At 45.9% G+C, this 23,582-nt stretch overlaps 1 protein-coding gene across 2 annotated transcripts in view; it reads right to left on the bottom strand.

The window, feature by feature from the left end:
• The window catches only part of LOC115124395 (EMILIN-1-A-like), an 86,093-nt gene extending 63,714 nt beyond the window's left edge, over positions 1-22,379 (bottom strand). For both annotated transcript variants that reach the window (XM_065025875.1, XM_065025876.1), the window contains exon 1: positions 21,791-22,379. In XM_065025875.1, coding sequence (XP_064881947.1) covers positions 21,791-21,939 — 149 coding nt within the window. In that variant the 5' untranslated portion in view covers positions 21,940-22,379. The remainder of the gene's footprint in view (positions 1-21,790) is intronic.
• Positions 22,380-23,582: the final 1,203 nt, after the last annotated feature.

Genomic DNA, 23,582 nt, shown 5'->3' with positions numbered 1-23,582 from the left:
CATACTGGGTCAGGAAATACTAGATCAGGACATACTGGGTCAGGAAATACTAGATCAGGACATACTGGGTCAGGAAATACTAGGTCAGGACATACTGGGTCAGGAAATACTAGGTCAGGACATACTGTGTCAGGGCATACTGGGTCATACTGGGTCAGGAAATACTAGGACATACTAGGTCAGGACATATTAGGTCAGGACATACTGGGTCAGGGCATACTGGGTCATACTGGGTCAGGAAATACTAGGACATACTAGGTCAGGACATACTGGGTCAGGAAATACTGGGTCATACTGAGTCAGGGCATACTGGGTCATACTGGGTCAGGAAATACTAGGACATACTAGGTCAGGACATATTAGGTCAGGGCATACTGGGTCAGAATAGGTCAGAACATACTAGGTCAGGGCATACGGGGTCATACTAGGTCAGGACATACTGGGTCAGAATAGGTCAGAACATACTAGGTCAGGACATACTAGGTCAGGGCATACTGGGTCTTACTGGGTCAGGGCATACTAGGTCAGGAAATACTGGTTCAGGACATACTGGTTCAGGACATACTGTGTCATACTAGGTCAGGAAATACTGGTTCAGGACATACTGGGTCAGGGCATACTGGGTCAGGAAATACTGGGTCAGGACATACTGGATCAGGGGATACCGGGTCAGGACATACTGGGTCAGGACATACTGGTGGGGCACGGTCAAGTACTACTGTATCATGGTTCTGTGGATAGAAACATTAGCTTTAATGTGTTTATGTTTTAGGTGGGTCACCTCTTAGAGGTTTGGGAAGCCCTACCTTAAACAATTCCATCTCCGGTCCCTTTAGGTAAACACGGTTGTTTGTGACACAGACTTTCTGGACCGTAACACTTAAACAGTGTCAGCTGGTAGAGGATAAACCTCAGGGTGTCCAGAGACAGTCTTTGACGGTACGGAATGTACTGGAGTGAGTCTAACTGCAAACGGAAAGCTTGTTAATCCATAAACAGGAAAGTCGACGGTGGCTGATGAGGCCAAACTTCTGCAGCATCTCAAATGCACTGGGAGGTTAGTGTGCGCGTGCTTACACGTGTGTATGTATATGTGTATGTATACACACACACACACACACACGTGGGTCAGCTTTCTAATAAAGCAGTGAATCTACAGTATAATGCGTAGTGGCATACAGTTGAGCAGACACGTTTTTGGGGATTTCTACAGATGGGGAACATTGTCTAGCAAGGAGTGAGGAGGGTCCTTTAAAAATGCATTTCATGCAACTGTACCTCATTTACATGTATGAAGACATTAGCAGAATATATTTTTTATTACCACACAAATGGCCAAATGCAGGCTACTATGCAACTCACTATTCAGGTAACTATCATTACTGCTTGAACCACTATATCATTACAGCTGAAACCACTAACTCTCATTACAGCTGAAACCACTAACTCTCATTACAGCTGAAACCACTAACTCTCATTACAGCTGAAACCACTAACTATCATTACAGCTGAAACCACTAACTCTCATGACAGCTGAAACCACTAACTATCATTACAGCTGAAACCACTAACTATCACTACAGCTGAAACCACTAACTATCACTACAGCTTGAAGCACTATCATTACAGCTGAAACCACTAACTATCACTACAGCTGAAACCACTAACTATCACTACAGCTGAAACCACTAACTATCACTACAGCTTGAACCACTAACTATCACTACAGCTGAAACCACTAACTATCACTACAGCTGAAACCACTAACTATCACTACAGCTGGAACCACTAACTATCATGACAGCTGAAACCACTAACTATCATGACAGCTGAAACCACTAACTATCATGACAGCTGAAACCACTAACTATCATTACAGCTGAAACCACTAACTATCACTACAGCTGGAACCACTAACTATCATGACAGCTGGAACCACTAACTATCATGACAGCTGAAACCACTAACTATCACGACAGCTGAAACCACTAACTATCACGACAGCTGAAACCACTAACTATCACGACAGCTGAAACCACTAACTATCACGACAGCTGAAACCACTAACTATCACGACAGCTGAAACCACTAACTATCACGACAGCTGAAACCACTAACTATCACGACAGCTGAAACCACTAACTATCACGACAGCTGAAACCACTAACTATCACGACAGCTGAAACCACTAACTATCATGACAGCTGAAACCACTAACTATCATGACAGCTGAAACCACTAACTATCATGACAGCTGAAACCACTAACTATCACTACAGCTGGAACCACTAACTATTCCTACAGCTGGAACCACTAACTATTCCTACAGCTGAAACCACTAACTATCACTACAGCTGAAACAACTAACTATCATTACAGCTGAAACAGAGACAGAGATTGAGAGGGAATTTGAGAGAGCGATTTTGGTAGACCTTTCTCAATAAATGTCCCAATACTACTAGATAAATGCCTAAATAGCCCATGTGAAGCATGTGTCAGAGTTCCCTGGGTGGTCCACCAAAGCCTGTTCTCCACAGAGGAATGTGAAGTCGTTGTCCCGCTGCCTTATCACCGTGTGAGATGAGAGGTAGCAGCATGTTTTATATACATCATTGGTGCCTTGCGGGTGTAATAATTCCTCTCTGAGGAAACAACTCAGTGTGAGGTGATAGGGGGGAGGGGGAGAGCGAGAGAAGGAAGACCGTCATGAAAACAATGCTATCAATATGGATACTTATCTGAGAATAACTTCTTATATGCACAAAAAGTCACTATATGCACTAAAAGTCACTGAACGATACTAAATGCACTAAAAAATCTTCTATATAATAAAGAGGATACAACACATAGTGGGAACACAATTTAATTTTACCTTTATTTTACTAGGCAAGTCAGTTAAAAACAAATTCTTATTTTCAATGATGGGTTAACTGCCTGTTCAGGGGCAGAACAACAGATTTTGTACCTTGTCAGCTCGGGGATTTGAACTTGCAACCTTTCGGTTACTAGTCCAATGCTCTAACCACTAGGCTACCCTGCCGCCTCTACACTCTAACCACTAGGCTACCCTGCCGCCTCTACACTCTAACCACTAGGCTACCCTGCCGCCTCTACACTCTAACCACTAGGCTACCCTGCCGCCTCTACACTCTAACCACTAGGCTACCCTGCCGCCTCTACACTCTAACCACTAGGCTACCCTGCCGCCTCTACACTCTAACCACTAGGCTACCCTGCCGCCCCTACCTCTAACCACTAGGCTACCCTGCCGCCCCTACACTCTAACCACTAGGCTACCCTGCCGCCCTACACTCTAACCACTAGGCTACCCTGCCGCCTCTACACTCTAACCACTAGGCTACCCTGGCGCCTCTACACTCTAACCACTAGGCTACCCTGGCGCCTCTACACTCTAACCACTAGGCTACCCTGCCGCCTCTACACTCTAACCACTAGGCTACCCTGCCGCCTCTACACTCTAACCACTAGGCTACCCTGCCGCCTCTACACTCTAACCACTAGGCTACCCTGCCGCCTCTACACTCTAACCACTAGGCTACCCTGCCGCCTCTACACTCTAACCACTAGGCTACCCTGCCGCCTCTACACTCTAACCACTAGGCTACCCTGGCGCCTCTACACTCTAACCACTAGGCTACCCTGCCGCCTCTACACTCTAACCACTAGGCTACCCTGCCGCCTCTACACTCTAACCACTAGGCTACCCTGCCGCCTCTACACTCTAACCACTAGGCTACCCTGCCGCCTCTACACTCTAACCACTAGGCTACCCTGCCGCCCCAACACTGATGGACTATAATAACCTTGGGTCTTTCGGAAGCTCCTACAAATCAGGGCCTGAATACACACTAAACTAACAAATTGCAACACAAATATTACTTATTTATTTCCTTTCGAATAGAATCCACAGACAGCGAGTTGATGATAAATACCTTTACTAAGAGTATTAGTAATTGACTGACCTGGTATCTCAACAATACTATTTCTAGGGTCAATTTTAGATGTATGTTATGCATTTTCAGCCATTCCAGAAACAAGCTACCGGAGGGCAATGCCAAAACAAATGGTGTATTGATTCTGTATCCTCACAACACAATCTGCAGAGCTGCGATGACTGTATATACAACATTTTGTTGGTGACAAGAATTCCGTACAATAATTTTAGCTGAAAAGCACAAAGTCTTGACTCTTGTGTCGTTTTATATATCAACTCGTACACTCGTACCATGGAATCAGTACATAAACACTACTCTACTGATAACACAATACAAAACACACTGATGAAGACAGTGAGCTCCCTCTCCCGCTGTGTTTGTGTGTTTATTAAGGATACCCATTAGTTCCTGCCAAAGCAGCAGCTACTCTTCCTGGGGTTTATTAAGGATACCCATTAGTTCCTGCCAAAGCAGCAGCTACTCTTCCTGGGGTTTATTAAGGATACCCATTAGTTCCTGCCAAAGCAGCAGCTACTCTTCCTGGGGTTTATTAAGGATACCCATTAGTTCCTGCCAAAGCAGCAGCTACTCTTCCTGGGGTTTATTAAGGATACCCATTAGTTCCTGCCAAAGCAGCAGCTACTCTTCCTGGGTTCCAGCACATTAAGACAGTCAGTGTGTGAGTGAGTGAGACTTTGTCTTTCTTTAATGAAACATTCTCATTTCATTAAAACCTCACCACCCACTTAAAATAAAACACCAAATATATCCTGTACTGCATACATGTACCATACTCACTTTTCCCTCTGTCACACAATACAAAACACCACAAACATCACAATAACCAACAACAAAAAAACTCACCACTTCAACAACCGTATATCCAAAACATCTTCCCCAGCTATACAGACAACCCCCCCCCCCCCGACACACCAGATCTCCTGAAACATCTTCCCCAGCTATACAGACAGCCCCCCACCACACCACACCAGATCTCCTGAAACATCTTCCCCAGCTATACAGACAGCCCCCCACCACATCTCCCGAAACATTTTCCCCAGCTATACAGACAACCCCCCCCACCACACTCCCGAAAAATCTTCCCCAGCTATACAGACAACCCCCCACCACACCAGATCTCCCGAAACATCTTCCCCAGCTATACAGACAACCCCCCACCACACCAGATCTCCTGAAACATCTTCCCAGCTATACAGACAGCCCCCCCCGACACACCAGATCTCCTGAAACATCTTCCCCAGCTATACAGACAACCCCCCACCCCACCATACCAGATCTCCTGAAACATCTTCCCCAGCTATACAGACAGCCCCCGACACACCAGATCTCCTGAAACATCTTCCCAGCTATACAGACAACCCCCCACCACACCAGATCTCCCGAAACATCTTCCCCAGCTATACAGACAACCCCCCCCCCACCATACCAGATCTCCTGAAACATCTTCCCCAGCTATACAGACAGCCACCATCACACCAGATCTGTGCAGCCTTTAGTCAGAACGCAGCCTCCCTGCTCTCCAGTTCCACCAGGCCCTGTCCTCCTTCGTGGACGGTCATGTACAACACTGCCACCCTCAGCCAGTGATGGCCCGACCAGAAGAAGTCCACCAGCTTGCATTGCAGGTCTGCGAGCAGACCGGTGGGGGGTTTGAGGACAGCCAGTTTATGCCACAGAGAAGATTCCATTAAGTTGTTGATAATCAGCACCCTCCCTCTATATGACACTTGGGACAGGAGCCACGTCCACCTGGCCAGTCTTGACACCGCTGCCTGTGATAGCCCCTCCCAGTTCTTCCTGACACACCTCTCTGAGCCCAGGTACACCCCTAACACTTTAAGCCCTTGCAACCCCACTGCAAACTCCCTGGAAGCAGAGGGGTACTATCCCCCAATGCCCCACATAACAGAGCTTTACTCTTGCCCCAGTTTACCTTAGCTGACGAAGCTCCCTCATACACCTTCAGACTGGTCTCTACTGCCTGCATATCCTGCCATCACAGAAATGTCATCTGCATATGCTGACATTGCTATGCTTGTCACCACACACATGCCTGTCCAGCACACTCCCTACAGTCTCCTGCGTAACAGGCCCAAAGAAGGCTCAATGGCTAGTGTATATAACTGCCCCAATAGAGGGCATCCTTGTCTGATGCCGATCTCACCCTGACTGGCTTACTGAGCCCCCCTCCCACTTTGACCATACATGACGCCCCAGCATACAACAGCTTCACACAGGGAAAAAAAAACTCTTCCCAAACATCACATTAAACAGATACTCATGATCCACTCTATCAAACGCCTTCTCTTGATCAAAAGAGACCAGTCCAACATTTCCCTGATTAATAACAAGTTGTCCGTTGTTGAGCATCCCGGAACACAATATGTTTGGTCATTATGTAGTATCGAGTCCAGATGGGACTTCAGTCTGTTAGAGAGGACCTTGGCAAATATCTTGTAATCCGCACAGAGAAATGCCACAGGCCTCCAGTTCTTAAGTTCACAAAAGTCCCCTTTTTTGGGCAGGAGAGTCAGAGCCTCCCGACGGCAGCTCATTGTCAACTCTCCTACCCCAACGCATTCACGCAACATGCAAAAGAAGTCCAGTCCAATTATTTTGGGGGAATAATTGGACTGGACTTCTTTTGCATGTTGTGTGAACTGACCGGTCCATCTCTGATCCCCCCATCGGTTTCTGACCGGTCCATCTCCTTGAGCATGGAGAACCTACCTCTTACAAGTGCTCCATTTGCTTTAACCTGGAAAAAAACTACCCAGGTCCCTACGTAATTCAGCTAAATTAGCCTGGAGGCCTACATTGCCTTGCCCCACCACCTCCATCTCACTAATACTACACTCTAGATCCCCCAATGTTCTCCTAGCCTCTGAGGATGAGAGAGCTGTATACTGTTGACAGAAAAGCAGAATTTGGACTTTTCCCACATCCCACCATTGACTCAGAGACTCATACTCCTCTCTTCCCTGCCACCACCTTTCCCAAAAGGTCTGGAAACCTGAGCAAAAAGTGGCATCTTGTAAGAGCTTTACATTAAAATTTACATTAAAATTACAATAGGATGCCTGCCGGGGCCCTGTTGAAATAGATAGCCGAGTCATGGTTGTTGTGATCCGAAAATTCCACCGGGAGAACGGTAGCGCCCAACAGCCTATCGCTCCAATTCCTGGACATGTAAAAACTATCAAGTCGGGCTGCACTCACCCTAGCCCCAAAAACCTTCACCCATGTATACTGTATTGTGTTGGTATCTTTAGTTCTCCAAACATTCACTAGGTCGAACTGATTAATGATGTCCCTTAACACTCCCACTGACACTGAATGAGGCTCTTCCCCATTTCTGTCTTTCGTAAAAATCCTTTGTACAGTTCCAGTCCCTGCCGACCACCAGCGTCTCCTTAGGTGCTACCTGTGAAAGTTCCTGTCTAAGACACCCAAATAGAACCCCCCTCTCTCTCCCTGTGTTAGGTGCACACACATTTCTAAAAGATAAAGCCCATGTTGTTAATTTCTGCTTTTACAACAAGCAGCCTACCCCTACACACCTCCTTTGAGGAACACATTTTTACAGACAGATCCCGTACGAAAAGGACAACCACCCTTGCACTAAAATGTGTCCCATGGCTCAAAACAATTGCCCCTTTCCACCAGAGCCCCCAATCGACTTCATTCACCACATCACTATACGTCTCCTGCATAAACAACACCTGTACTTTTTTTGTTTTACATATTCACCCAACTCACTCCTCTTTCCCGCATATCTGGCGCCATTTATATTGAGTGAGCCTACCCGAAGAGTCTCCATAAGAAGTGGGAGAAAAGCCAGCAAAGAAAGAGACCAATAGCAAAGCTCAAAAAGCCCCAGTGCCAGAAATAAACTATACATCTAAACAGTGTCTAGAGATCGACCCTTAAGCACTGTTGTGACCCACTTCCTCAAACTAAACCATTTCCTGGGTGAGGACACCATGCCCCTAATTTTTCATAGCATGTTGTACTGGTCTTACAAAGTTTCTCAGAACAGAAAAAAAGCCCTCAAGATAAAAAAAAAATTCCCCTTGGTGTCATTCAAGAACCTTGTCAGTTCCCTCAACGTGTACTTTGACCCCTCTGCTTGACTGGCTGTCAGCTCCGGACCCAATGAAGAGGAGTCTGAAAAAAAAACGTCATCATCCTTTTCCTCAGACTCACTCTCCTCCTCATCTCTATATCCCATCTTGACCACCTGCCCTTCCACTCTGGTCAGCCCCCCCCCCCCCCCCAGCACCAGGCAAAGGTTCCATGGGGCCTTTGACCACACCAGCCTCTCCCCTCCCACCTCCTTTCTTCTCCCCCTTTTCCACTTCTGCTTGACACCCTCCTCCTCCCCCCCTCCAGTCTCTTACACTTCCCCACTATACTCTCCTCATCCACTAGCATAAACTGACTAGACCCAGCCTCATCTACACCACCATCCATAGTATGACTAGACCCAGCCTCATCTACACCACCATCCATAGCATGACTAGACCCAGCCTCATCTACACCACCATCCATAGCATGACTAGACCCAGCCTCATCTACACCACCCTCCATAGCATGACTAGACCCAGCCTCATCTACACCACCATCTATAACCTGACTAGACCCAGCCTCATCTACACCACCATCCATAGCATGACTAGACCCAGCCTCATCTACACCACCATCCATAGCATGACTAGACCCAGCCTCATCTACACCACCCTCCATAGCATGACTAGACCCAGCCTCATCTACACCACCCTCCATAGCATGACTAGACCCAGCCTCATCTACACCACCATCTATAACCTGACTAGGCCCAGCCTCATCTACACCACCATCCATAACCTGACTAGACCCAGCCTCAACTACACCACCATCCCTGGCATGACTAGACCCAGCCTCATCTACACCACCATCTATAGCCTGACTAGACCCAGCCTCATCTACACCACCATCTATAGCCTGACTAGACCCAGCCTCATCTACACCACCATCTATAACCTGACTAGACCCAGCCTCATCTACACCACCATCCATAACCTGACGAGGCCCAGCCTCATCTACACCACCATCCATAACCTGACTAGGCCCAGCCTCAACTACACCACCATCCCTGGCATGACTAGACCCAGCCTCATCTACACCACCATCCCTGGCATGACTAGGCCCAGCCTCTGCATCTCATTGCCCCATGCACGTTGACTTCGATTACCCCCACTGGTGCTTGTGCACTCACGTTGTCTATGGCCTTTGTGGACGTGCAAAACTCTTATGCCCCAAATCCCCACACGCAAAACACCGTAGACTATTTGTGCTGGCAAACCCTGCATAGAACCCCTCCCCATGCCTCACTTTAAAATGCACATTTAGCTGTTGCTCATTGTTATTCAGAAACAAACACTTGCCTCCGGAACGAAACAACGTGATTAACGGCATCTGCCTGAAAGCCTGCTGACAGTAAACGACAACCGCTAGCAAACCTACCAAAACAACTCAGCTCTTTCCTGATTTGATCGTCCGTAATAAACTGAGGCAAATTTGTGACTACCACCATGGTCGAAGGGACAGAGAGAGGTGAAATTGGCACCAACACATCCCTTACAAATATTCCACTAGCAATTAGCCTACCAAACAAATGAGCTCTTTTCATGAACACAACCCCAGCTTTGTTCATTCTAGAAGCAGAATGCATACATTCAGCTCCTACCTCCTCAACTCCATTCTCAGGAACACACCTGAATCCATGTCGTATCGACAGCTTCTCCTCCGCACTAGGCTGAGAAGCCATCGCACACACCACACCTTCCAAACCCCAGGAAACTTACTCTGTCCTCTTCCACCCGAACTTTGAAAAAAAAAAACCTGTGGATACAGCTAAAACAAAGTGTATTAACCCTCCACCATAGAAAATAAAATTGAAAGAAAATAATCAAGTTAGTTAGGACAGAGCCCTGCACACCAAACACTCAAACTCCCAAAAACTCCCAGCATGCACTGCAAGAGAGAGAGAGAGATAATGGCTTAGTCTGTGGTCTACTGAGGGAAATACAAACACAAACACACACAGGGAAACGGAGCTGTCCAACAACCACATCATCTGGAATGAGCCTGAATTACACAGGCCTCTTCCATGACAGAGCAAAACATTCCGAAGAGAACTCAGAGAACTCGGAGAACCCGAGACAGAAGGGGCATGAAAAGCCTGAGAGACACTGACGTAATGAACCATTTATCAGTGCCAGTGTTGAAAGGTGTTAGCGAAGCAGCTTAGATGTTGTAAGTCTAGCTGGGGGTCATTGTCTTATGTCAGACAACGTGTCGATTCCCCCTGCAATGATCTCACAAAAGAGTAATGGGATATAGCTTTGAAAGTAATTTGGCTACATTGTGCTGTCTAACGTTTGAAAATATTATCTAGGTGCCGTCGCCTAATGAACCCCATTTCATTTTCAAAACAGGCTGAATTAAATCAACGTTAAAACAATACATCTGTACGTAATGTTGATGTGTTTTGGTTTGAGAAGTCTTAGTAGCACCACCTCACATTTCGCTAAGGAGTGTGTGCTTCAATTGAGCGGTATTTCTGAAGTTTTGTTAATGGACACGAATGCTAGCATAAAAACATTAGCTTGCTTCTGAGATAGTCACTGAAATGATGCTGATAACCAACCAGCCACCTACTTAGTGCTGCACACACATAATGTTGATGGTTTCCAACACAAAAGCTAGCTAGGAAGCTACTGTAGTTGTTGCTTACATTATTATGAGTTTTAATGAAGCAGCTGTTCTGCCAGAGTCATTACAGTAGCCTCCCAAGTCAGCTGACTGATCAGCTGACACAATGATAAAGTAAGTTTAGCGATCGTGGAGAAACATGCTGATCTATGGACTGATTAGTAAAGGTAGAGCTAGCTATGTCAGTAAGATACAGTAGCTACAACAGTAAGCTGGCAGTAGTAACCGACATCCTTGCACATGATTATTTTGCAGAGAAAGCCACCACTTTGTTTGTATTTTCTCACAATTAAAAACAATTAAATCCCTGTCACAATGTTTGTAACAATTTAACTAGTTATTCTGCCTTTTTCAAGCAGAGTCATGCGACAGCGCAGTGATATAAAAAGTACAGAACTAGGTTTTCATTTTTGAACGGTGGATGCTCTGGAATATTAAAATGTTCATATGAAGTCCACATCCGACAAAACAGATAGATTGAAGGATGAGTGTAGTGTAGGTGTGACGCCATCTGACATTAGACAACGGCCAGGGGGGAGATAAACCTGTTGCCAAGTCCTATAAGAACACACAACCCAAACAAAGACATTGTTATATTTGATCTTAGGCCAAGATAAACAAGTCCAATAACTGTCTACATTGTTGTTTTTGGTGACCTCTTGCCTTTTCACACCCATTTCTTTTGCCAGGTCTCAATACGGTTGATATTATGTTGGTAAATCAGGGGTGGCCAACTTCAGCCCTCATGAGTCACAGTCCTGTTTGGTAACCCTGTCTCCAGATAATGTTATTGATCTACTTGAGACTCAACACGTGGTCCAGGTATTCGCTAATCAGTTTTCAGATTAGAAATAAAAGATGAAAACCAGCAGACACTACAACCTTCACGGTGGTTGGCACCCCTAGACGCACTTCTATAGTCAGGTTAGTATTTCTTCCACTAGTGGTTAAGGTTAGTCTCTCCCACTGGTTAGTCTTTCTAGCCCTAGTGGTTAAGGTTAGTCTTTCTAGCCCTAGTGGTTAAGGTTAGTATTAGGGAAGGGTTAGCTGATCCTGTCCTCCAAGTACTGGGTCCAAGTGAAGGTCATCATTTTACAGGACACAGGGGTGTTTAAGACCCTTGTCCCTTGACCTCTGACCTGTATCCCACCACGACTGGCAACCCCGTATAAAGCTCTGGACCAGGCATGCCCTCGGCTCACTGTGTGTGACCATTAATAACCAGGCCCTCGGCTCACTGTGTCTGACCATTAGTAACATTTAGAACCCTGTCAGCAGCAGGGTAGGATCTGAACTGGTGTTGTTCATACCTAATCCCAGTTCACAGCATTTTCAATTAATTATTTTGTTATTTCTTCAAAGTACGTAATCTTAGTGCATTGATTGATATTTTTGGAAAAACACTTCAGTTCTTGGGGAATGTTAAGTGTTCATTTACAGTCTGTAAAGTGAACAGAAAATAAAACCCTCTGTGAGAGTTACAAGACTTTAACTTCATCATTATCAAAATATGAATGCACACAGTTGAGAAGAAAGCTGTTTTGATAGCAAAAATATTTTGGCAGAGCAGAGCATGAGAGTTGAGCAGAGGGCATTGAGAAGTTCCTCTTTCAGAGGCCCAGAGTATAAAAATCCCCATTCCATGCGAGTGCTGCATTCTTTGATAAATGTGATTATGGTTTCTGGCTTTCCTTAAAAATACATATTTGATGCATGCATCACGTGTCAAACCCCATCAACTAGTCAGTCATTCAGAAGACAGAAAAACAACATGTAGCACAGCGGGATAAATACATCTCCTTAAAAAGTCTGTAGGAGTTCCTCCGTCGTCTGTAGGAGTTCCTCCGTCGGTCGTCTGTAGGAGTTCCTCCGTCGTCTGTAGGAGTTCCTCCGTCGGTCGTCTGTAGGAGTTCCTCCGTCGTCTGTAGGAGTTCCTCCGTCGGTCGTCTGTAGGAGTTCCCCGTCGTCTGTAGGAGTTCCCCCGTCGTCTGTAGGAGTTCCCCCGTCGGTCGTCTGTAGGAGTTCCTCCGTCGTCTGTAGGAGTTCCTCCGTCGCCTAGGAGTTCCCCGTCGTCTGTAGGAGTTCCCCGTCCTCCGTCTGTAGGAGTTCCCCGTGTAGGAGTTCCTCCGTCCTGTAGGAGTTCCTCCGTCGGTCGTCTGTAGGAGTTCCCCCGTCGTCTGTAGGAGTTCCCCCGTCGGTCAGTAGGCGTTCCCCGTCGTCTGTAGGAGTTCCCCGTCGTCAGTAGGCGTTCCCCCGTCGTCAGTAGGCGTTCCCCCGTCGTCAGTAGGCGTTCCCCCGTCATCAGTAGGAGTTCCCCGTCATCAGTAGGAGTTCCGTCATGTCATCAGTAGGGGTTCCCCGTCAGTAAGGGTCATCAGTAGGAGTTCCCCGTCATCAGTGTCATCAGTAGGAGTTCCCCGTCATGTCATCAGTAGGAGTTCCCCCGTCATGTCATCAGTAGGAGTTCCCCCGTCATCAGTAGGAGTTCCCCCGTCATCAGTAGGGGTTCCCCCGTCATCAGTAAGAGTTCCCCCGTCATGTCATCAGTAGGAGTTCCCCCGTCATCAGTAGGAGTTCCCCCGTCATCAGTAGGAGTTCCCCCGTCATCAGTAGGAGTTCCCCCGTCATCAGTAGGAGTTCCCCCGTCATCAGTAGGAGTTCCCCCGTCATCAGTAAGAGTTCCCCCGTCATGTCATCAGTAGGGGTTCCCCCGTCATGTCCTCAGTAGGGGTTCCCCCGTCATCAGTAGGGGTTCCCCCGTCATCAGTAGGAGTTCCCCCGTCATCAGTAGGAGTTTTCCCGTCATCAGTAGGAGTTCCCCCGTCATGTCATCAGTAGGGGTTCCCCCGTCATCAGTAGGAGTTCCCCCGTCATGTCATCAGTAGGAGTTCCCCCGTCATGTCATCAGTAGGAGTTCCCCCGTCATCAATAGGAGTTCCCCCGTCATCAGTAGGAGTTCCCCCGTCATCAGTAGGAGTTCCCCCGTCATCAGTAGGAGTTCCCCCGTCATGTCATCAGTAGGAGTTCCCCCGTCATGTCATCAGTAAGAGTTCCCCATGTCATCAGTAGGAGTTCCCCCGTCATGTCATCAGTAGGGGTTCCCCCGTCATGTCATCAGTAGGGGTTCCCCCGTCATCAGTAGGGGTTGACATTCTGTTGTATCAAAGAGCTCCCCCATCGCCTGTAGGGAGCTCCCCCATCGCCTGTGGTAGCGACGCCAGAGTTTTTGGCTTGATTATTGGGACCACCCTTACGTAAAATGTATATGCACGCATGACAGTAAGTTGCTTTGGATGAAAGCATCTGCTAAATGGCGATTATTATTACTATTATTCATTTTATATGATTGTAAAAGTGGCCACCCGGTCACTATTCCTATAGAAAATGTGTGGGCAGAACTGAAAAAGCATGTGAGCAAGGAGGCCTACAAACCTGATACAGTTACACCAGCTCTGTCAGGAAGAACGGGCCAAAATTAACCCAACTTGTTGTGGGAAGCTTGTTGAAGGGTTCCTGTAGCGTTTGACCCAAGTTAAACAATTTAAAGGCAATGCTACCAAATACAAATTGAGTGTATGTAAACTTCTGACCCACTGGGAATGTGATGAAAGAAATAAAAGCTGAAATAAAATCACTCAACTATTATTCTGACATTTCACATTCTTAAAATAAAGTGGTGATCCTAACTGACCTAAAACAGGGATTATTTACTAGGATTAAATGTCAGGAATTGTGAAAAACTGAGTTTAAATGTAGTTGGCTAAGGTGTATGTAACCTTCCGACTTCAACTGTATGTCCTCATCTGAAGGACCATTAGGTTCCATGATAAGAGGTTAAAATCAAATTCCTAAAGAAATAAAATATAATCCATAAACAAGTAGCATAGACCACTAGGCCTAAATCATTATAGAGGACACAATAATACTGACTTCCAAATATTTCCATTTATATACAGTGCCTTGCGAAAGTATTCGGCCCCCTTGAACTTTGCGACCTTTTGCCACATTTCAGGCTTCAAACATAAAGATATAAAACTGTATTTTTTGTGAAGAATCAACAACAAGTGGGACACAATCATGAAGTGAAACGACATTTATTGGATATTTCAAACTTTTTTAACAAATCAAAAACTGAAAAATTGGGTGTGCAAGGCACTGTACCTCTATTATACTCTATATACCTCTCCTGATACAGTATTAGAAAAAAAGGTTCTGGATAGAACCAAACAGGGTTAAATGCTTGCTTCATATATGGCAGCCCTAAAGGTTCTATAATCGAACCCGAAGGGTTCTATATGGAACCAATTTTGGTTCAGTGAAGACGAACCTCTGGGGTTCTGATCAAAGAACCTGACAAAAAGGTTCTGTTCTATATAGAACCTTTTGGCTGCCATATATGAAGCAAGCAATATAACTCTTTTTGGTTCTATCCAGATAAAAAATCTAAGAGTGTAGCCTATTCTCTAAAATCCATTAATTCATGCATTTGTTAGACTATTCATTACCATTCCAGTTATCCACCCCCCACCCCCAGATAATAAATGAAAATGTAACTAAACACAAGAGGAAAACAATTAAATACACAAGGATGGAGCTACTGAATATACAGGAAGTACCAGTACCAGATCAATGTGGAGCTATATACAGGAAGTACCAGTACCAGATCAATGTGGAGCTATGTACAGGAGGTACCAGATCAATGTGGAGCTATGTACAGGGAGTACTAGTACCAGATCAATGTGGAGCTATGTACAGGGAGTACTAGTACCAGATCAATTTGCAGAGTGCAATGTACTTGAGGTAGATATGTACATGAAGGCAGGGTAAAGTGACTAGGCATCAGGATAGATAGTAATAAGAGTAAAATAAAGATCAGAGCAGCAGTAGCAGTAGTACAACATTTTGAACAGAAATGCAATGTTTCGTTGGATCAGTCTAAAACTTTGCACATACACTTCTGCCATCTAGTGGACAAAATCTAAATTGCACATGGGCTCAAATAATACATTATGACCTCTCTCTTGCATTTCAAAGATGGTACAAAACAATTGAAAAAAGTTGTTATTTTCTTTGTATTATCTTTTACCAGATCTAATGTGTTATATTCTCCTACATTCCTTTCACATGTCCACAAACTTCAAAGTGTTTCCTTTCAAATGGTATCAAGAAAATACAGGCTTCAGGGCCTGAGCTACAGGCAGTTAGATTTGGGTATGTAATTTCAGGCAATTTTGTTTTTAAAGGGCCGATCCTTAAGAGGATTTAATTGACTATATAGAAGTCTGGCTCGGGGGTAGAAGTGTCTCGGTGCCTGTTGATCCGAGAGCCAATGCTTCGGTACCTTTTGCCGGACAGTAGCAGAGTGACCAGTCTATGGCTGGCGTGGCTGGAGTCTTTGACATTTTTCCAGGCTCTTCCCTGACATAGAGATCCTGGATGGCAGGGAGCTTAGTCCCAGTGATGTACTGGGCTGTCTGCATCACCCTTTATAGCGCTTTGCATTCAAGGGCGGTGCAATTGCCATACCAAGCGGTGATGCAGCCAGTCAAGATGCTCTCGATGGTGCAGCTGTAGAACTTAATGAGGATCTGGGGACCCATGCTAATTATTTTCAGCCTCCTGGGGGGGGGGGCACTGCCGTGCCCTCTTCATGACTGTGCTGGTATATAGTGTGTGGACCATGTTAAGTCCTTAGTGATGTGGATGCCAATGAGCTTGAAGCTCTCGACCCGCTCCACAACAGCCCTGTTGATGTGGATGGGGGCGTGCTCTCCTCTCTTTCTCCTATAGTCTACGATCAGCTCCTTGGTCTTCGTGACGTTGAGGGAGAGGTTGTTGTCCTGGCACCACACTGCTAAGTCCACCATCGATGATGGTGTTGGAGTTGTGCGCGGCCATGCGCATCGTGGGTTAACAGGGAGCACAGGATGTTGAGGGTCAGTGTGGCGTTGTTGCCTACCCTCACCACCTTAGGCCAATCCGTCAGGAAGTCCAGGATCCAGTTGCAGAGTGAGAGATATGGTGTTGAATACCAAGCTTCCATTCCTCCTTTCACGAGCGGATTTATGGCTGATTTAAAATCGTCAACCCTGTTACAGTCAACTCTGTTACTTTATTTGGCACGTGATAGGTTTTTCTTTAACCTCTTGAGATGGTAAAATGTTTTTTTTAATGAAGCTGAACATGTGCTCTTTATGACCGAATGTTAAAATGAGTTACACTTCTCAAGAGGCACCGAATCGGTGGAACGACCCTACATTCAATTCCCAAGAAAATCAAAGTGAGCTATGTACCATATAGTTAATACACATTTAGTATGGGCTTGTGTGTTATTGTAGTGATAGGGCAGTGTTTCCCAGCTGCAGTCCTCCAGTACGCCAACAGCACACATTGTTTTGTTGTAGATCCGGACAAAATGACCTGATTCAGGTCATTGAGGACTGGATGATTAATTGATATGTTGAATCAGTTGTGCTTTGTCCGGGGCTGGAGTTGAGAAACACTGAGTCTGGGAGCCAGGACCTTCTAGACGGTTTGGGGTGCAGTAAGCCGAGTCTGGTCACTAGAGCTTTTTATCCTGTTTGGGGTGCAGTAAGCGGAGTCTGGTCACTAGGGCTTTTTATCCTGTTTGGGGTGCAGTAAGCGGAGTCTGGTCACTAGGGCTTTTTATCCTGTTTGGGGTGCAGTAAGCCGAGTCTGGGAGCAAGGCCTTTCTAGCCTGTTTGAACTCTTTGTTATAACAGAATGTCAACCCCTACTGATGACAGGGGAACCCCTACTGATGACGGGGAACCCCTACTGATGACGGGGGAACCCCTACTGATGACGGGGGAACCCCTACTGATGACGGGGGAACCCCTACTGATGACGGGGAACCCCTACTGATGACGGGGGAACCCCTACTGATGACGGGGGAACGCCTACTGATGACGGGGGAACGCCTACTGATGACGGGGGAACGCCTACTGATGACGGGGGAATGCCTACTGATGACGGGGGAACCCCTACTGATGACGGGGAACCCCTATTGATGACGGGGAACCCCTACTGATGACGGGGGAACCCCTACTGATGACGGGGGAACGCCCCTACTGATGACGGGGGAACGCCTACTGATGACGGGGGAACCCCTACTGATGACGGGGGAACTCTTACTGATGACGGGGGAACTCTTACTGATGACGGGGGAACTCTTACTGATGACGGGGGAACCCCTACTGATGACGGGGGAACTCCTACAGTACGTCATGGCTGGGAGGAGGAACTCCCTTCTCTTCCTTACGCTTCACCACACCCAACACTAAACTGGCAATAACCTAGACATATCTGTGTGTGTATGTGTGTGTGTGCGTGCGTGCCTACGTGGGTGTGTGTGTGTGTGTGCGTGGATGTGTGTGTGCGTGCGTACGTGGGTGTGTGTGCGTACGTGGGTGTGTGTGTGGGTGCGTACGTGGTGTGTGTGCGTGTGTGTGTGTGGGTGCGTACGTGGGTGTGTGTGTGGGTGCGTACGTGGGTGTGTGTGTGGGTGCGTACGTGGGTGTGTGTGTGGGTGCGTACGTGGGTGTGTGTGTGGGTGCGTACGTGGGTGTGTGTGTGGGTGCGTACGTGGGTGTGTGTGTGGGTGCGTACGTGGGTGTGTGTGTGTGTGTGGGTGCGTATGTGTGTGTGGGTGCGTATGTGGGTGTGTGTGCGTGCTAGTGAGACCCCTTTCGCTCTCCTTCTCCATCCCTTTTGTTTATTATATAGTTTACTTGCTTTGGCAATGTTAGCATATGTTTCCCATGCCAATAAAGCCCTTGAATTGAATTGAAAGGGATGGAGAGGGAGAGAGAAAGGGATAAAGAGAGCGGGAGAGGGAGTGGGGACAGCAAAAGAGAGGATGTGTCTGTGTGAGTGTGTGCATGTGTGATTCACTGGTGTTACGAGACACTATGATTCCTCCCTAGAGCTCCTGTAAGCCCCCTCAGTGAGTGGGAGGGGAGACGCTGTTTTCATGGAACATTTGGATGAGGGAAGGACTGCTCATCTGTGTTACATTTAGTCTCACTCTCAGCAAGTTAGACAGACAGATAGACAAGACATACAGACACACAGGCAGACAGACACACAGACATTCCATAACAAAGCCATCACCTACAGAGAGATAAACCTGGAGAAGAGTCCCCTAAGCAAGCTATTTATTTAAAATTAAAAATATATATGTAAACATAGGACAAAACACATCACGACATGAGATACAACACACCACTACATAAAGAGAGACCTAAGACAACAACATAGCAAGGCAGCAACACAGCATGGTAGCATCACAACATGGTAGCAACACAACATGGTACAAACATTATTGGGAACAGACAACAGCACAAAGGGCAAGAAGGTAGAGCAAACACATCACGCAAAGCAGCCACAACTGTCAGTAAGAGTGTCCATGATTGAGTCTTTGAGTAAAGAGTTTGAGATGAATCATGAGGACAGAAAGAAAATTACTAGACACATTGGATTTATTTATTTTTTAAACAGCTTAAACTAGAATGCTATTTGGCTCTAAACAGAGAGTACACCGTGGCAGAATTACCTGACCACTCTGACTGACCCAAACTTAAGGAAAATTTTGAGTATGTACAGACTCAGTGAGAATAGCCTTCAACGAGCTGTATAGGGCCATTAGCAAACAAGAAAATGCTCATCCAGAGGCGGCGCTCCTAGTGGCCGGGGACTTTAATCTGTTTTACCGAATTTCTCCAAGCAGGTAACATGTCCAACCAGAGGTTGAAAAAAAAGACTTCAGACCACCCTTACTCCACACACAGACCACCTTTACTCCACACACAGAGATGATTACAAAGCCCCCCCCCATATGGCAAATCTGAGCATAACACTACCCGACTGATTCCTGCTTACAAGCAAAAACTAAAGCAGGAAGTACCAGTGACTCGCTCAATACGGAAGTGGTCAGATGACGCAGAGGCTAAGCTACAGGACTGTTTTGCTAGCACAGACTGGAATATGTTCTGGGATTCCTCCGATGGCATTGAGGAGTACACCACATCAGTCACTGGCTTCATCAATAAGTGCGTCGATGACATCGTCCCCGTACATACATACCCCAACAAGAATCCATGGATTACAGACAACATCCGCACTGAGCTAAAGGGCAGGGAGCGGGACTCTAACGCTTATAAGAAATCCCGCAATGCCCTCCGACGAACCATCAAACAGGCAAAGTGTCATTTTTTTATTTGACTTTATTTGACCTTCATTTAACCAGGCAAGTCAGTTAAGAACAAATTCTTATTTTCAATGACGGCCTAGGAACAGTGGGTTAACTGCCTGTTCAGGGGCAGAACGACAGATTTGTACCTTGTCAGCTCGGGGGTTTGAACTTGCAACCTTCCGGTTTCTAGTCCAATGCTCTAACCACTAGGCTACCATGTCTCCCCAATACGGGACTAAGATTGAATGCTACAACACAGGGCTTGCAAACTATTACGGACTGTAAAGGGAAGCACAGCCGTGAGCTGCCCAGTGACACGAGCCTACCAGATGAGCTAATTAACTTCTATGCGCACTTTGAGGCAAACACTGAGGCATGCAAGCTCTCCGTAGCCGATGTGAGTAAGACCTTTAAGCAGGTCAACATTCACAAGGCCCGCAGGGCCAGATGGATTACCAGGACGCGTGCTCCAAACATGTGCAGACCAACTGGCAAGTGTCTTCACTGACATTTTCAACCTCTCCCTGACCGAGTCTGCAGACAGACCACCATAGTCCCTGTACCCAAGAACACCAAGGTGTCTTGACACTGCACATTTAGTCATGAAGTGTTTTGAAAGGCTGGTCATGGCTCACCTTATCCCAGAAACCCTAGACCCTGATACCGTCCCAACAGATCTGTAATGAACTCCACACTGCCCTTTCCCACCTGGACAAAAGGAACTCCTAAGTGAGAATGCTATTCATTGACTACAGCTCAAAACCATAGTGCCTTCAAAGATCATCACTAAGCTAAGGGACCTTGGGACTAAACACCTCCCTCTGCAACTGGATCCTGGACTTCCTGACAGGCCATCCCCTGGTGGTAAGGGTAGGTAATAACACAGTTGCCAAGCTGAGACTGACACAAAATTAAGGAAACTTTGACTATGTATTGACTCAGTGAGCAAAGCCTTGCTATTGAGAAAGGCTGCCGTAGACAGATCTGTCTCTCAAGAGAAGACAGGCAATGTGCAAAATGCACACAAAATTAGGTGGAAACTGAGCTGCACGTCCTAACCTCTTGCCAAATGTATGACCATAGAGACACATATTTCCATTTTATTCCACAGACCCACAAAGAATTTGAAAACAAATCCAAATTTGATATATATATATATATATAGTGTGAAATACCACAGTGTGACATCACAGTAGCAAGATGAGTGACCTGTTGCCACAAGAAAAGGGCAACCAGTGAAGAACGAACACCATTGTAAATAAAAACCTATTTTTACATTTATTTAATTTCCCTTTTGTACTTTAACTATTTGCACATCATTACAACAATGTATATAGACATAATATGACATTTGAAATGTCTTTAGTCTTTTGGAACTTTTGAGAGTGTAATGTTCACTGTTCATTTTTAATTGTTTCTTTCACTTTTGTTTTATTATAAATGTAACTTGCTTTAGCAATGTAAACATGTTTCCCATGACAATAAAGCCCCTTGAATTGAGAGAGAAAGACTGAGACTACTCCAGCAGACTCTCTTTGGTGTTTATGGTGTAGACAACATGGGAGAGAAAAGAAAGGAGCACCATAGCAGTAAAACATATAATAGCTCAGTTTATAGAAATAAAGGTTTGGGGTAATTTAAACAACAACTATTGTTTTTTTAACAAGGATTTCCTTTAGCGTGTTACACCTGCACTCCAAATGAGACCAACGCCTGCTCCTTTCACCAAGTTGGGATCCTTCGCTGAGTAATCAGCTTTGACATATTCAATGCATCAGCTTCTCCCAGCTGTTTGGTATACCGTTTGACATCAGAGTGAGTGCGTTGTGTGTTTGTTTAATACCTGTGTCTGCTTGCCGCCCGGACGCCGTTCTGTGGCAGCGCCTGGGTCTGTCCGGAGTAGAGATTATACCGCTGCGGGTACGAAGCACCCCGAATTTCCCCGAACCAACTCAACACCCACAGGAAAAGAAACATAACTGGTCCCGCCATCCCTCCACACGAAACAACAAAAACTAACTTTTAAGTGAAAACTCGTAAATAATCCTCCCGTTTGTTAATGAACTTTTATTCCACACGAATAGCGGAGAAGTAAATTCCGATCAGCCGTGATGCACTGTCCCTCTCCAGAGTCGGGTAAGTCCATACTATCGACCCATAGTTAGGCTATAGTGGGATGTGAGACAGTATCTCCAACCCGTCTTCACCTCAACATCGATACTATAGTCCTCTGATTGATAGCACTTATATTGATTTCAACGATGTCCAAAAGCAGCTGCTATTCACTTTATAAGACACTCCGAGGCGGATCTGTGAGCCTGCTGTTGATTTTCCCGACGTTCAAATAAGCTACAGTTTCCGATAAATAGTTTACGCTTTTAGTATTTGAGTAAAGTTATAGCGAAGCAAAGCTGCAAAGGGTAGCTGGAGTTTCAAGCGCAGCAGAATTGGAATGACTATGTTCCCCTTCTCTCTCCTTCTTCCCTCCCTCCCTCCTTTACTGCGTTGCCCGACCCCTCCCTAGGCTACATATCCAGCACTTACGCACATTTAGCACAGATCTAGGACCAGTTTAAACTCCCCAAATTCAGGTCAGCGAAAACTCTACATTGACATTAGATCAGTGCCTGGGAACAACTTGGGCTACTTCAACTCTCGAATGAGAACATCGTCTATATTTACTGTCACTTATCTGACCGCAGCACCCGTATACAGTGTCTGCTCTTGGACAAACGGATGAGTGTTCTTGAAAAATAACTGAGGAGTTAGGTGTGTTTAACTAGGGATGTCTTTGAAAACGTCTCTGTGGATAAGAGACTGGGAAGTTGATTAGATACACTTACTTTCCAGTTGCGATCCTACTTCCTGGACATAATGTACAGTTGAAGTCTGGGGTTTACATACACTTAGGATGGAGTCATTAAAACTTGTTTTTCAACCACTCCACACATTTCTTGTTAACAAACTATAGTTTTGGCAAGTCGGTTAGGACATCTACTTTATGTATGATATGTCATTTTTCCAACAATTGTTTACAGACAGATTATTTCACATATAAAATTCCCTATATGACAATTCCAGTGGGTCAGAAGTTAACATACACTAAATTGACTGTGCCTTTAAACAGCTTGGAAAATTCTAGAAAAGTATGTCATGGCTTTGGAAGCTTCTGATAGCCTGATTGACATCATTTGAGTCAATTGGAGGTGTACCTGTGGATGTATTTGAAGGCCTACCTTCAAACTCAGTGCCTCTTTGCTTGACGTCATGGGAAAATCAGAAGAAATCAGCCAAGACCTCAGGGGGAAAAAATGGAGACCTCCACAAGTCTGGTTAGAACCTTTGGGCTGACAAATAATCTGTTAGTGGTAGATGTCTAGTCTCCCTTACGGCTCTAATCTGTTAGTGGTAGATGTCTAGTCTTGTTTATGGCTCTAATCTGATAGTGGTAGTGGGGTGGTAGATGTCTAGTCTCCTTTATGGCTCTAATCTGATAGTGGTAGTGGGGTGGTAGATGTCTAGTCTAGTCCCCCCCCCCCCCCCAAAAAAAGAGTGATGCATGCCAACAAAGCCACTACACAACTCAACAGAAAACAGCAGACTCCCAACAGCAGTTCCAACACCTCACCACTGTT

This window comes from Oncorhynchus nerka, linkage group LG12 (genome assembly GCF_034236695.1).
Source record: "Oncorhynchus nerka isolate Pitt River linkage group LG12, Oner_Uvic_2.0, whole genome shotgun sequence".
NCBI lineage: Eukaryota > Metazoa > Chordata > Actinopteri > Salmoniformes > Salmonidae > Oncorhynchus > Oncorhynchus nerka.
This window is presented reverse-complemented; position numbering and strand designations above follow the sequence as displayed.